Source organism: Temnothorax nylanderi, unplaced genomic scaffold (assembly GCF_030848795.1).
Source record: "Temnothorax nylanderi isolate EJ_2023f unplaced genomic scaffold, tnyl_v1.0 TNYL_tig0405_pilon, whole genome shotgun sequence".
NCBI lineage: Eukaryota > Metazoa > Arthropoda > Insecta > Hymenoptera > Formicidae > Temnothorax > Temnothorax nylanderi.
In genome coordinates this window covers 151,516-166,627 of record NW_027249467.1, presented here as the reverse complement: position 1 = coordinate 166,627, position 15,112 = coordinate 151,516, and the positions used below count along the sequence as shown (strand labels likewise).

Below are 15,112 nucleotides of genomic sequence, written 5' to 3'. Positions count from 1 at the left end.
CTATACCGTTTAATGGACTTAAATCTGGAAGCAGACTATTTATGCGCTTATCTACAATCCACTTTTGTGATTTTTCTGCATAACTCACTGCATATTTTGTTAATGTTTTATAACTAATACCAGATTTACTAATAATTTTTTCTAAAATATATACATCTTACACTGCGTTATGAACATTTGCACTAGAAATTTTAAGCCAATTTGCTAATCCTGTAATTGAACATTCTCCTTTACCTTTTCGATTAGTTTCTTTTTTTTATAACCTGTAAGGTATCTATAAATCCTACAATAATGTCAGCAAACTCTTCGCTTAAAGAATAAACTGTTATTAAATCAATCAATCTTGGTCCATCAAAACTCAAATTATGTACCGCTATATAACATTTCTTTTTTAATAAAATTAACCATTGATACAAATTTGTTATTGCAAGCGTGGTGGAACTGAAGGAACTGGTTTACCATACAGCATTAACTCTGCTTGACATTTTCGAAGACCATGTACTGCAGTGGCAGCTGCAGAAATCTCTTGACTAGGTTGAATATAAACGTCGAAAGAATTTTTACCACATTTGGCTGCAATTTGCAAAATATCGCAATTTCTTTGAAATCCTGAGGTTTCGAGGTCAAGATATACTATGGGAATATCTTCTTCCATAGTACCTTCATCATCACTCATACATTCTTTATTTATTTGTACGGCTGGCTCTTTCAATAAAGCAGAATTACTTTCGTAAGTAACACCTTCTAAAAGTTCTCTTTGGTATCGTAGAGAAGCTCTATATTTTTTTAATTGCATACGCCTCAATTTAAATGCACGACTTGCTGTTGTTATTTGTCGTCGTTTTTTAATTGAATAAATTTTCTTAACGTGCTTGGAATGATGTTTACCAGGCGACAATGTCAACATTTTTGCAGCTATTTGGGGATAACTTTCTCCAATGTTCTTTTGCGCAACAACAAAAGCGTATCGATAATAATCGGCTGATGCTGTTAGGCTTAGACATTTAGATTTAGGCGCCTTACTAGCCATACTTGCATTAAGCTTTCATTTACGTTACTGGAGGCGCCTACAGAAAATTTTTCTGCATTTGATGCCAGTTTATCAAAGACTTCCTTAAGTGCCTCAAATAATTTTAAGTCTGTAAAGCCATCTGGAATCATTCTGTGATTATAATTTTCCTTGTCTTTCACGTATCCACACCATTGGCCGCATTTTTCATGCTAATCAAACGCGTGATAAGAGATACTCCTTATCGCCTCGGCCATAGCTGTACTTTTACCCCTATTCTGGGTCATAGCGTATGTGAAACATCTGTGAAAGTAGGTTATTCCGTCTTTTGTCAACTCTTTGTGCTGTTTTTCTATATTATACAAGCATTTCTTCACTCCTTTGGATGTATGGTTGACATCTGATAATTTGCAATTGAATGCGAAGCACCTGCTCGACAAGCAGCTATGGCGGAACTATCGTCGTCACCAACAAGAATGCCAATTTCGACATTTTTCGATTTTAAAATATCACTTTCATTGACTAGTTTGTTTGCTGCATGCGATTCCATGGCTTTGGCAGAGCCTCTAAAATTCAGTCTGCAATCATGATCGAAAGGAGTATGTCCTATGTCACATTTTTTGCACTTTATTAAGGTAACATTACCGAAAACTTAATGTTTTACAAGATATTTGTAATTTATGTCAAAATACTAGAACTTTCAAGCCTCATAATTCCAAAAGTTCTTAACGAAAAAATACTTTATTATAGTGTTTTGAAAAGCTCTCGAGATTAGCTACAAGAATATGCATTGAAAAATAGGGATTTCCATTTAAGAAATTAAAGGTGTCGTTTATGTGAGCTTTAAACGACCATCCAAGGTCAAACCAATGGTACCATCTTATGTCCCCCTTGAAACCATACAACTTTTGTCTGAAACATTTTTGTATGTGGAGCTTAGTTTTTGAGATATTTTGCTGTCCAAGTTAAAATGGGACACCCTGTATACTATATGATAAGTTTATTGTTATCTGAAATATGGATGTACACAATATAAAGTTAATTGTATTATCTAAAATTATTTAGTACACAGGTAACAATCAACTAGTATATTTTATAATATAAAGTTGATATAATATATATTATATTAATTATAATTATATCAACTTTATATTATAAAATATACTAGTTGATTGTTAACTGTGTACTCATAATTTTAGATAATACAATTAACTTTATATTGTGTACATACATATTTCAGATAACAATAAACTTTTATCATTATTATTCACCTATCCCTGTTCTATATATTCCATAAATAAGATATCTTTTGGACATCATTTATTCGTGCCGTTTAGATGCCATTTTGTTAATCTTTTGGACATCTATAAGACATCTGTTGAATGACGGCCATTTCTGTAAAGCATTTTGGTATAGCAATTCGGTAACTTTACGTTGACCTATTGGCAGCTGATACAGGTTGACCATATGTTGCCAATTGGTAAACGCTATAAGTTGCCTTACAGTTAACGTACGGACATCGACAGTTAGCGTACGGACATCCATACGCGCCGTTTAAGCGGACATTAGATACAATTTTGTTGTCAAAAGAAGAATCTTTTTAGCCAACTAAAAAGTCATCCCAGTCCTTTTTTTGTTAGCTTTTCGATATCTTTGGCGTATCATTTTGCTACCTGGGCCCTTATCCCCGCAAGTGTACCCAGTAAGCAATTTGATAGCAAATTGTCGCCAAGATGGCATCAAATTCGTTCAAAGATTGGTGTCAAATCCGGTGCCATCTGTGTCATCTTTAAGCTCGTGTTTTGCTAGCAAAGTCTGTGTACATAACCAGACAGCAAATTGGGAGCAAAAACCGAGCAAGTTTTGTGTAGCGTTGTCTGCCAACAAACTGTCGGCAAATACCGAGCAAGCTTTGTCTAGCGTTGTCTGCCAACAAATTGTCGACAAACACCGAGCAAGCTTTGCGTAGTGCTGTCTGACGACAAATAATTGGCAAAAACCGAGCAAGCTTTGCGTAGCGCTGTCCGACGACAAATTGTCCTCAAAAACCGTGCAAGGAATGCGCAACACTGTTAAAAAAAATTATATAATATTTATTTCGAAATTTTATTACTATTTTTTAACTAAATTTGTTTCTTAAGATGCAGTTTATGATTATAAATATTTTCTCGTATTTGAAAAACACACTTACCTTGGTGGGATTCGAACTCGGGACCTCTGGATCGTGAGCCAACTGCCTTACGTGGTAGACTACTTCTTAATTTAATGTAAGCGTTAGATATATAGTCTACATATATCATAACCAGCGCAAATATATAATTTTTCAAAAATCATCTTAAGAAACAAATTCAGTTTAAAAAGAGTAATAACATTTTGAATTGGATATACGAATATAATTTTTTGTTAATGTCGGGTAAATGTCAGAAACCAGTGCTGGACATGTTAAGGACGATCCTGAGGACATCCTGGACATATTCAGGACGATCCTGAGGACGTCTTGTGCTATCTGGGGGTCTTGCTAACGGAAATGCTCGTTAAGCAAGGCGTATTTACGAGCAAGGCGAATAAAATATTTTTAAACGATTTCCAGAATTTCGAAATTTTCGTTTTATTTTGCACAACTTTAACACTCTGTATTTTTAAAACGAAGCAGTTTAGAACACATAGGACCTTTTCTTCTTAAAATAAGCCAAAAAATATCCCCTTCAAGTTTATTCACTTACTTAGGAAACATCCTGTATATTAAAAGAGATTTATTCAAATGTTTAAAATATCAAAATAGGCTCATATTTAAATAATTATTATAATCAAAGAAAAAAATTTTGGATTGGAGAATATAGAGTATATAGTTATTAAACCGGATTTTAAGCCGCCGTGTAATAGCCATGTTATAGCTAATCTATATGACCGCGCGTGCTCATTATTTAATCTGTTCAATGTTCATTTAATTTAATGCGTTTAAGGAGGAACAGTGTATAATGAGCATAAAAGTATTCAAAAATACTTTATATTCAGTAATCTTTTTATCGTTCTAGCAATATGTATATACATATATATACACTGAAAAAAAAATTTATTTGATTTAAGTAAATATATTAACTTGAAATATATTTACTTGAATTAAATAATTATTTATTAAAATCTAGCAAATTTTTTTACTTTTAAGAAAATATTTATTTGCGTAAAAGTAATTTATGTCCTTAATAAATATTTACTCACATGAAGAAATCGTTATTTTAAATCAAATAATATTTTCTTAAAACTGTGAAATAATTTTCTTACATGTAATAAATGCATTTACTTAAAAGTAGTAGCCAATTTCAAATAAATATTTGTTTAATTTAAGTTTTAAAATTACTTGAATAAAAAAAATATTTATTTAATTCAAGAAAACCAATTTAGTAATACTGGGATACTAAAAGCAAACAAATAATCACTTTCAATAACGAAATATATATTTGTTTTAATAAATATTTCTTTGACTCAAGCAATTCATATCTGTACATAATTAAATATTTTAGGCATATATATTTACTTGATGAAAATAAATATTATTTTGAATAAATAAAATAAAAACTTTGGTTTTTGAAAAATTCAACTACAAAATAATTTACTTAATCTGAGAGAATGTTAACTTAAATCAAAGCGTTGGTGTTTAAAAACTAAAAATATATTTCTTTATAATTGGTAAATAATTATGTATTTAAATCAAAGATACCATTACTTTGAAATTAGAAAATATTCACTTTTATCCAGTAAATAAATTACTTAGTATCGATAAATATGTTTGAACAATATTTACTTAAATGCCAGAAATCATTAGCTTGGTATCAGAAAATATTTACTTCAAACCAGAAAATACATTATACTTAATATCGATAAATATGTTTAACAAATATTTACTTTTTCTAAGAAAATATTTGCTCAAATCAAAGATTTCAGCAAGTGTTCGGTACACTAAATGTGTCGCATATTACTGTCTGTCTCCCTCGATCAAATCACGTGTGCGCAACGTGCATTCTTCCGTGACGCTCGGTTCGCGGATATTCGGGCGCGCTCGGTATCAGTCGCTGATTCGCGCGCGCTGCGTGCCGGTCCGATCTTGTTCCACTCCGCGCGCTCTTCCTCTCAGATAGCTCTGCGAGACTCAAGGCGTAACATCGCGGCGAGTTCGATATATTTTCTTGTGTGCGTTATACGAAATCTGTTACGCGTTTCTGTGACTGTATAAGCGGAATCGGTTCACTGCGGCCGTTTCAATAAATAAAGTGAGAGGAAAATCAAAGTTTCTCGACCACGTTCTTGCGAAGCAATCCTACCGTGAGACACACGTGGAGGGCACACGCGCCCGCATTCAACAGCAAGTCTTACACTGTATTGGGTCTCACACGGTTGCACCTCGTAAATGCGCCGCGTCAGAAAGACCGCGAGCCAGCAGATCCGGACGCGAGCCCGCATTTTCTCGCATAACGCCTGCAGATTCTATTTTTGTTCGACATCATATTGTTGTGTATTGTGTGTTGGAGGAAGAAATTTTTTCATCATGGCTGATGAGACTACGAAGACTTTATTACACGACCTACAACTTGCTCACTTGGTGGAAACTTTTGAAAGTAAGTGTTGTTTTGTTTAGATCAGAGCTCGGCAAAAAATTGTTTTGATGACTGAAGCTAGCGGTCGATTAGTCAAAATAGAATGTAAGTAAAAGAATTCCTACATGCTCGAAATAAAAATGCCTGTACAAGTATTATTTTAGAATTTTTATCGATGTACAATGTTTTTTCATTAAGTTTTTATTGGATTAAATAATTGTTAAGATGAATCGGCCGCTTACTTGAAAGTTAATTGTAATTTATTGAAAAATATGTATCAGTGTGATTGTTTAGTTATTCTGAAAATAAATAAATTAATAATTTTTATTTATTGAAAGAACTAATCTCTGCATCGCAATGAAATTTTATATAAATCACCTTGAATATTTGAAGTACTTAAATAAAAAAATATAAATTTTTTTCATTATTTCTTAATTATATTTCATTAGAATACATGTCTACTTCTTATTGAAATAATTTTTATCCAGGTAGACAATTGCCACTAAAACTATTATAACAAAAGTTTAAAAACGTTCAAATTCAAGATTTATTTAAATAAAGTAACTTTTTCTGCATACTATCCAAATTTAAAAATAATATTTATAACTGCATTTTAGAAAATAAAATCAGCATGGATGTATTAGAAATAATGTCTGAAGCATTGATAGATGATCTTATACCTATTATTGGTGACAGAGCCAAATTCCTTAACTATTGGCGTAAACATTTTGGCAAAGATAAATGTGATGAAAGTAATGATTATCATGCAAATAATAAAAAGGTAAGCTATAGTTTTAAAGAATTATTTTTTAACCTAGATTACGGGGTAAAGTAAATAATTTGTAATTTTTGCACATAATTTTTTTATAATCCTTTTTATGTGATAATACAATTATCAATTATTTAAAAGTATTGTAAAGTTATACTAAATACATAAGAAATAGCTAAAAGTTATGTTCTTTTAAAAGCTATGCAGTAAACGAAATTTTTTTATTTGAAATTTGTATAACGCAATACATTTGAACTACAATAACTATTGTACATACTATTTTCCCTTTAACCTGTTCTTCCCTATGTGTAAAAATCATTGGCATTAAAATACTAAATTTCTTTGAAAAATTTGTATGTATAGAAAAGAGATGATGATTCTATGGCCAATAGTTCAATGAACTCAGCTAAAAGACTAAAAGATAAAGAAAATTCGTCAAGTTCTGTCAATGTTTCATATAATAATATTTATGCTAAACAATCACTGAAACCTCTGAAGGACCCTGCTCATGGAATCTATGATAGGAAAAGAAATTTTAGCCTCGTTTGAACAGAACAACTTGGTGCATGATAAATATAGGAATAAGCTGTGTCACATAATCATAACAGATTTAGAAAATCGATCAATAAGGTAAAATGTTAGAAAAAATATGTACTAAATTAAGGTGGAGCTCTACTGATTTTTGGCCAAAAATCAATTTCTTTTATCGCATTTTTTTAATATTTATAATTGAAGGCACATTTTTTAAGATCCATACAATTTCTCAAAATTGATGAAGTTACAGCCATTCAAACAAAAGTTTTTGGGCAATTTTACAGCTTTTTAACTTCAATTTTTTTATTTCTCGAGAACAAAATAATTACTTGAGAATTATAAATCTAGCAAACTTTTTTTATTTATGATGTAAAAAAATTGAAAATTCTTGATACTGACACTCAACAGGTTTAAAGCATGGGTCATATAAGGATTCAGCTCTTTTTTACAACAAAAAAAGGAACTTATATTATAACTTGAAAATTATTAGACAAATTGTACCACAATTAAACAATTTTAAATTGTTTAATAGAGCTTCACCTCAAGGCAAATTTTTTGATAGGTCACACATATCTATGTATTTTCATTTTTACTTTTGTTTGTAGCTTAAATAATGCGCTAGCAGACATGATCGTTACAATGATTATTAATACCTTCCCATCAGAAGCAGCAAATACGTACTACATACCACCAATTGCAAAAAAAAGATTCTTCCAGTAATAAATCCATACCTGCTCGTGGAAAATTGATGAGTATGTGGCGGAACCGTCAATCCCAATATAAAAAATTGCTAGTTAAAGTAACCAATGAGGCGAAAGCTGCAAATGATCAAAGCACTGAGCCCGGTAAGGTAATTTTTTGTATAAACAAATATAGGAATAGCCTGGGTTAAAGAGGCCTTTGAGTCAAAATAAAACTGTTTTTTATTTTCAACAAATATTTTTAAGAAGCAAAAAGGTGCATTATATCCTCGTAGAAATTGATTTATACCATTCTGTTTTATATAATTTTATTCTAATCAATAATTTTTTTTCAAAAAGTTTTAACTAGAGAGAGAAAGAGAGAGAGAGAGAGAGAGAGAGAGAGAGAGAGAGAAATAATATTAAATAAAAAACTTAATGAGTACTTTCTTAAAAATAACAAAAAAATTTCAGTTTATCTTCACTAAAAATTATAAGCTGTAAAAATTATTTTGTTTAACAGTTAGCTTGTTTTGGCCTTGTATATTGAAAACTTCCATTATCATTTTTTTTAAATAATAAAACTTTTATACATATTACATCGTACAGAGACCATACAAGATGATATTCAAGATGCTCTGGACTGGTTACAAAAGAATCAAGCTCCTTGGGATCTAGTTTTAGATCATTGGAAAAAAACTTCTGCTTATCGAACCAAAGCGTTACAACAATCAACAGACAAAAATTTGGTGGATATATTTGAAACATGGAAGCTGTATAAGCACCCTAGTGGACATGAATTAATTGATGCTGATTTTCAATGCTTAAACTTATCTAAAGTGAATTTGGATAAAGATATTTGGTTAAAATTTGTAAATACTTTGCAGCAGCATACCTCTATTAGCTCCAAAAAATGAACAGCAAAGGTTCTTATAGAAAAAATAAAGTCTAAAGATGTTTCAGATGGTAAATACATGAAATTTATTTATAAAAATATATCGAACTACCTAATTTATAATTAGGTTTTAAGTTATTGATTTATATTATAGATTCCATGATAGCCATGAGTCTTAGTTTACTTCCTCACTTGTTTCCACCAAGACAAATGAAAAGGATAAAAACCAAGTACTTCAAGCCATCTGTCGGACTCGCAAAAGATACTTTCTTAAAATTTGCTAATGTTAGTATGCATCTATTTATAACAAATTTTTTAAATTTAATTGGAACTTTTTAGTTCAATAATATTGAGGATTGTGATTTAGAAATATTTCTAAGTATAAATTTATTTAAACTATGTATGCAACTAAGTGAATTAATAAACATTCATTTCAATGCATATTTTTCAATAAAATTATCTTTTTTATGTATATATAAATTTACACGTATTTATACATTTTTTATAGATTCCTGGAGACATGGTGAAACTCAGGCAAGAACAAACTCGAGAGCTGCAGAGCTTAATCTTCCAATCCAGCCTTTCTTGATCATTGTAGGATCTATTGAAGATGTACAAGACGTTTATGTCTGTATTGACAACGAGTTGTACAAAGTTAAAAAAGTTCTACAAGGCTTAGATATCTGTTTTAAGACTTTTCATGTGTTCAACCTCGAGTATCCTTTGGCCAGTGAGCATTTATGGATATTAATTCAAAAAGGAATCTACAATATCAATTTACCCTACGATGCGCATATTTCATCCATTGAACATGTGCTAAAGCAGCTGACTGAGAGGAATACTGCAGAGGAGCAAACGTCGGATCGGAACAAGTAATGTAATGTGCTGATCACAATTGGCACATTCATGAATCATTTAACGATTGTTTAAAAACACTGTGATACACTAGATTTTATGTTGGCGTTAATAAAAGAAAGAAAATATTTTCTTGTTTTTTGTTCGAATATTTAGTCTCATGATTAGATTGATTACTTATTAAAACTGCGTTTTTGGATTCTCATTTGCCAAATTTTATTTTATTTCTTTCATAATTATTTTGTGCTAATCACAATTAGCACGTTCATAAGTCATTTAACGATTATTATTTAAAAACACTGTGATACACTAGATTTTATGTTGGCGTTAATAAAAGAAAGAAAATATTTTCTTGTTTTTTGTTCGAATATTTAATCTCATGATTAGACTGATTAGTTATTAAAACTGCGTTTTTGGATTTTCATTTGCCAAATTTTATTTTATTTCTTTCATAATTATTTTGTGTTCATCAAATTTGACACATTTATGAGTCATTACCGATTATTACTTAAAAATAATGTAATGCACTAGATTTTAAGTTTGCGTTAATTAAAAAAAGATACTATATAATTTTTTACTGCCATTTAATTTTATTATACATCGATAATTCATGTAACTACTGATATTGAAAAATAAGTTGGTAAGCTACATTTTAAGTTTGTGTTAATATAAAAAAAATGTTCTCTTGCTTTTTCTGCGCCTATTCATTCTTATCATTAGAGTCTTTGATGAGCCACGTAAAATTAAAACATAAAGCACTAATGAATTATGAAGTGCAATGCAATTTTGCAGATTGCTTTTACAAATTCGCTCGTGTTCATTCATTAGTAAGACATATAAAAAATAAACATTGTGTGCAAAAATTATCCGAAGAATCATTACCTTGTGAAATAGCTGAAGTACCAAGTAACTTGAATAATGATATTGTAGATTTAACTAAAGAAACAAATGCAGTACTACAACATTTAAATATTCCGACTGAATCATTGAAAGACAAAGATGTACCGGAAGCTTTATGCAATAACGAAGAACTCACTATTGATACTTTTAAAAGTAAAGTTTTCAATTTTGCTCTTTGCTTGGTTACGCAGCTGTATGCCTATCGAAGTTTAAATAGAAAAGTAATTCATGACATTATTATTAATATATGTACAACGTACATTCCCATACAGCACAAAATATTTTCAAAAAATATTTCTACATATTTCTATAAAAATATTGCAAGAAACATTTTAAAATGGTTTTAAGAATATTTTAAAATAGTTTAAAAATCTTTTGTGGTAACATTTTTAAGAATATTTTAAGAATCTTTTAAAAATATTTTTAAAAATGTTTTTCTTCATCACCCAGACAATATTTTCTTAAATATTTGAAATATATTTTTGAAATATTAATTCAAACCTATATATTTATTGTTTTATAATCTTGTTCCAAAATATTTAAAAAATATTTTAAATTTGTTATTGGTTCTATAATCTTTTTTCAAATATTTTTGAAATATTATGAAATATTCTTAATTATGAAAGATGCATGGTAGCGCATCTTTCCGTGCTAGTTTGCAACGACGCCGCTAGGCGGCGCATAATGGTAAGTCTAACTCGTAAGTAAATTTCATTTGGGGGCTAATATAAGCAGGCTTCCGGCGAAGCAAAATCATGACATTCGCAAGACATTATAATTTTTGCTAGCAATACAACGCAAGGCTCATCCAATACTGCTGCGATGATATAGATATACAAAATAATATATTTTCCAAAGTAAGATGTAAAGATGCATATTTTTCAAATATTAAAAAAATCTTTTAAATGTGATTGCTTGCAATAATTATTGCTGATTGGAAATTTATTTTTTGAAGCAATATTTTTAAAAGATTTAACAAATATTATTGAATATATTTATTTGTAATCTTTTAAAAATATTTTTAAAAATATTTTTCTGACATAATCTGGCGGACATAGAAACATTTTAAAAATATTTTTGTGAATTATTTTAATCTTCCTAAAAAATATTTTTAAAATATTTTGTGCTGTATGGGTTAATAATTGTTTAAATTTTTTAAAATGTAAATTTCAAAATATTGAATTACATAATATGCTAGACGTGATGAAAAATGGTTTTAACACATTTAGAACAGAACATTTGACGTTAACATTTTTGAGTAAAATAAATTATTTTCCGCCGAAAAAAATCGTTGTTAAATCATTTTTAAAATATGGCAAATTAAAAAGTAAAAGACGTTTCGTAATCCGTAAAAGTACATTGAGTATAATACCTATAAAATTGGTGTTAAAAAAATTTTTAGAAATGCCAATGGTTTTTTCTACAATAATGAAGCATATAGAAAAATGTAATAAAAGTGTGCTCATTAATTCGGTAATGAAAGGTGATTTTTGGAACACGAACGTAGCTAATCAAGCTAAAAAAATTATTTTTCCTATAATTTTGTATTTTGATGAGATCGAAATAAACAATCCTTTAGGGACGCATAGAACCATCAACAAAATTGGAGCAGTGTACTGTTCTATTCCAATTTTGCCCACGGAATATGTTAGTAAATTGGAAAATATTTTTTTATGGCAATTACATAACTCTCAGGATCACAACACTTTAGGGAATAAACAAATTTTTAATTTCATCATAGAGGAAATCATTGATCTTCAAAATAATGGAATTATTATTAACATTGATGGAGAGGAAAAGAACATTTTTTTTATTTTAACTTACATAGTAGGTGACAACTTAGGACTAAATACAATTCTTGGTTTCTCAAAAAGTTTTAATTCCTCACATTGTTGTCGAGTTTGTACAGTTCCTAAAGATGAATTACAAAAACAAAAAAAAACCAGAAATGTTAAGAACAAGAGCAAACTACTCTACACATTGTAGTGAAAAAACTTTTGGAGTTAGAGAAAATTGCGTATTTCATGTAATATCAAATTATCACGTAACTCAAAATTTTTCAGTGGACCCAATGCACGATTTATTTGAAGGAATATGTAGATACGATTTGGCTAAAATTTTGAATAATTTTATTAATACAGAGAACTTTTTTACTTTAGATGTTTTAAACGAAAGAATTAAGTGTTTTAATCACGTTTCCGACTCTAATGTTCCACCACCTTTACAATCAGAATCAATTAAAAAAGAACTAATTATATTATCAGCATCTGAGATGCATTATCTAGTAAAAAATCTCTGTCTGTTCGTTGGTGATTTAATTGAAAGTAATAATAAATATTGGCAATTATATTTAATAATGCGTAAAATTGTGTGTATAGCAATAGCAGAAGCTATTAACGAAGAAATTATTAAAAACTTTGAAAAATTAGTTTTCCAATACTTAACATCCCATAAACAATTATTTAAATGTAACTTCAAATTTAAACATCATATTCTGCTGCACTATCCCCGAATTATGCGTGCATTCGGTCCACTCAAAAATATGTCCAGTATGCGCTTCGAAGCCAAGCACAAGCAAATAAAAGAAACTAGTAAAATTATCACTAGTCGTAAAAACCCTTCGTACAGCTTAGCAGTAAAGCATCAGTTACAGTTTTGTCATAGACTAGTGCGTAATATTGGATTTTCTGATGATGATCTTTCTCATGGCATTCCTTTTGTAAAAGTTAGATTAACAAGTCAATTTGAAAGTTTTAAAGAATATTTACCTTCACATAATTTTTTTGATTATAACTGCTACTCTTGGGTAAGGATGAATGGGACGCGTTATGAAATAAATAACGTTATTAATTATAGTAAAAACGATTTTGGCGTTTCTCTCGGTAAAATAAAATTTATAATAATCGGCTTTGAAAAAAAAATTTTTTTTTTGTACTGCAAAATTCAAATTGTAGAACACTGTTTCCATTTAAGCGCTTTCGAAATCACAGAGACAGAAGAGTGGGAATTTGTAAGCCATGAAAATCTGGTAGATTATCGAGTACAAAATGTGCATACTATGTCCGATTCAAAACATTATGTACCTTCTAATAATTATATATATTAAAAAAACCGATTGATAAATAAAAAACTTGTTCGTAATATTTCAATCTGTTTTTATTTATAAGCCTTCTATTGTGATATTATATAATATATATACATTTATGAATTAAAATTTAGTGAATTGTTACTTACTTACAGTTAATATTTCGTTGGTTCAAGACAATCACATCTTGCTTCAAGATCTGCATTTTTTAGATCACATAAATATTGTGGCGGGGCGAAGCTAGGTAATTCGGACTTTGACCAAAACGCTTGGTTGTTCCGCGCATTGACCAGTCAATCCTAGGAACGCCCGCGCTACGGGCTTTGACTATAATATAATAATAATAATAATAATCTTTATTTACGGGTAAAAAACCCTTTAGTATATACACGAGAGAATGTAGTTTATAAAAATTTAAACAAAGTAGATAAAAAATACAGTCAGAAAACAATAAGTAATGTTAAGAGAGTAAACAAATGAGTTTCCGCTTAAAAGAAGACACATTGCCGCCGAAGAAATCAACTAAGTTGGCATAATTATTTGCCGAGATGATCATCCTATTCAAACATGAGTTTACGCCATATAAAGTAGGTACGGTGATATTCAACATAAAAAATGGGAGATTGTCTTAAGTTCCTGATTGGAATATTTAAATAAATATTTTTTAATAGGTCAGGACTATCGATAAAATTGTTTAATAATTTAAAAATTAATGTTAGGTCAGAAATTAATCTCCTGCTCTCTAGAGTGATTAAATTAAGTCTTCTTGATATGGGATAATAGTCATGGCAGGTAATAGCCATAGGACTTCCCATGCGGTAGGCTGCCGTGCGTAAGAACTTATGCTGTATGCGTTCAATCTTTTCAATATGACATTTATAATAGGGAGACCACACAGTGGAGCAATACTCCAATTTCGGGCGAACCAACGCGCAATATAACAGTTTTAAAGTGGAGATATTTACAAAATACTTTCCCCAGCGGAGGATGAAGCCAAGTGTTTTATACGCAGATGAAACAATAAGTTGAATGTGATTGTTAAATGATAAGTCGGCGCAAAACAAAACTCCGAGATCACGAGCATTATGCTTTATTGAGAGTGGTAAACCATCAAGAATGTAGTCATACAGAAGTGGGTTATGTTTGTGGGTAAAATGTATAACAAAACATTTAGAAACATTGAGTCGAAGGCAATATAATATATGTTATGGTCAAAGCCCGTAGCGCGGGCGTTCCTAGGATTGACTGGTCAATGCGCGAAACAACCAAGCGTTTTGGTCAAAGTCCGAATTACCTAGCTTCGCCCCGCTACAATATTTATTTGATCTAAAAAATGCAGATCTTGAAGCAAGATGTTATTGTCTTGAATCAACGAAATATTTACTATAAGTAGGCAAAAATGTATTGCATTTCAATTCATAAATCGAAATGGTTTTGTATTCTCAAGTAAATATTTATTTTCTTTAGGTTAATATTTATTTGATTTAAGAAATGCAGATCTTGAGGCAAGATCTGATTGTCTTGAATTAACGAAATATTTACTATAAGTAGGCAAAAATTTATTGCATTTTAATTCATAAATCGAAATGGTTTTGTATTCTCAAGTAAATATTTATTTTCTTTAGATTAATATTTATTTGATTTCAGAAATGCAGATCTTGAGGCAAGATCTGATTGTCTTGAACCAATGAAATATTTATTGCATTTCAATTCATAATTTTTCATTTTCTAGGAAATATTTATTTGTTCCAAAGACAAATTGTATTCTTGATTCAAATAAATATGTGATTAGG

At 29.9% G+C, this 15,112-nt stretch overlaps 1 protein-coding gene and 2 pseudogenes across 1 annotated transcript; 2 read left to right on the top strand and 1 right to left on the bottom strand.

Annotated features, from left to right (window-relative positions):
* Positions 1-421: 421 nt before the first annotated feature.
* Positions 422-1,030, bottom strand: LOC139782326 (uncharacterized). Its single transcript, XM_071721317.1, has one exon. It carries the CDS (start codon positions 1,028-1,030, stop codon positions 422-424), a length of 609 nt encoding a protein of 202 aa, XP_071577418.1.
* Positions 1,031-5,084: 4,054 nt separating this feature from the next.
* On the top strand, positions 5,085-10,198 carry LOC139782341 (uncharacterized; annotated as a pseudogene).
* Positions 9,806-13,377, top strand: LOC139782342 (uncharacterized; annotated as a pseudogene).
* Positions 13,378-15,112: the final 1,735 nt, after the last annotated feature.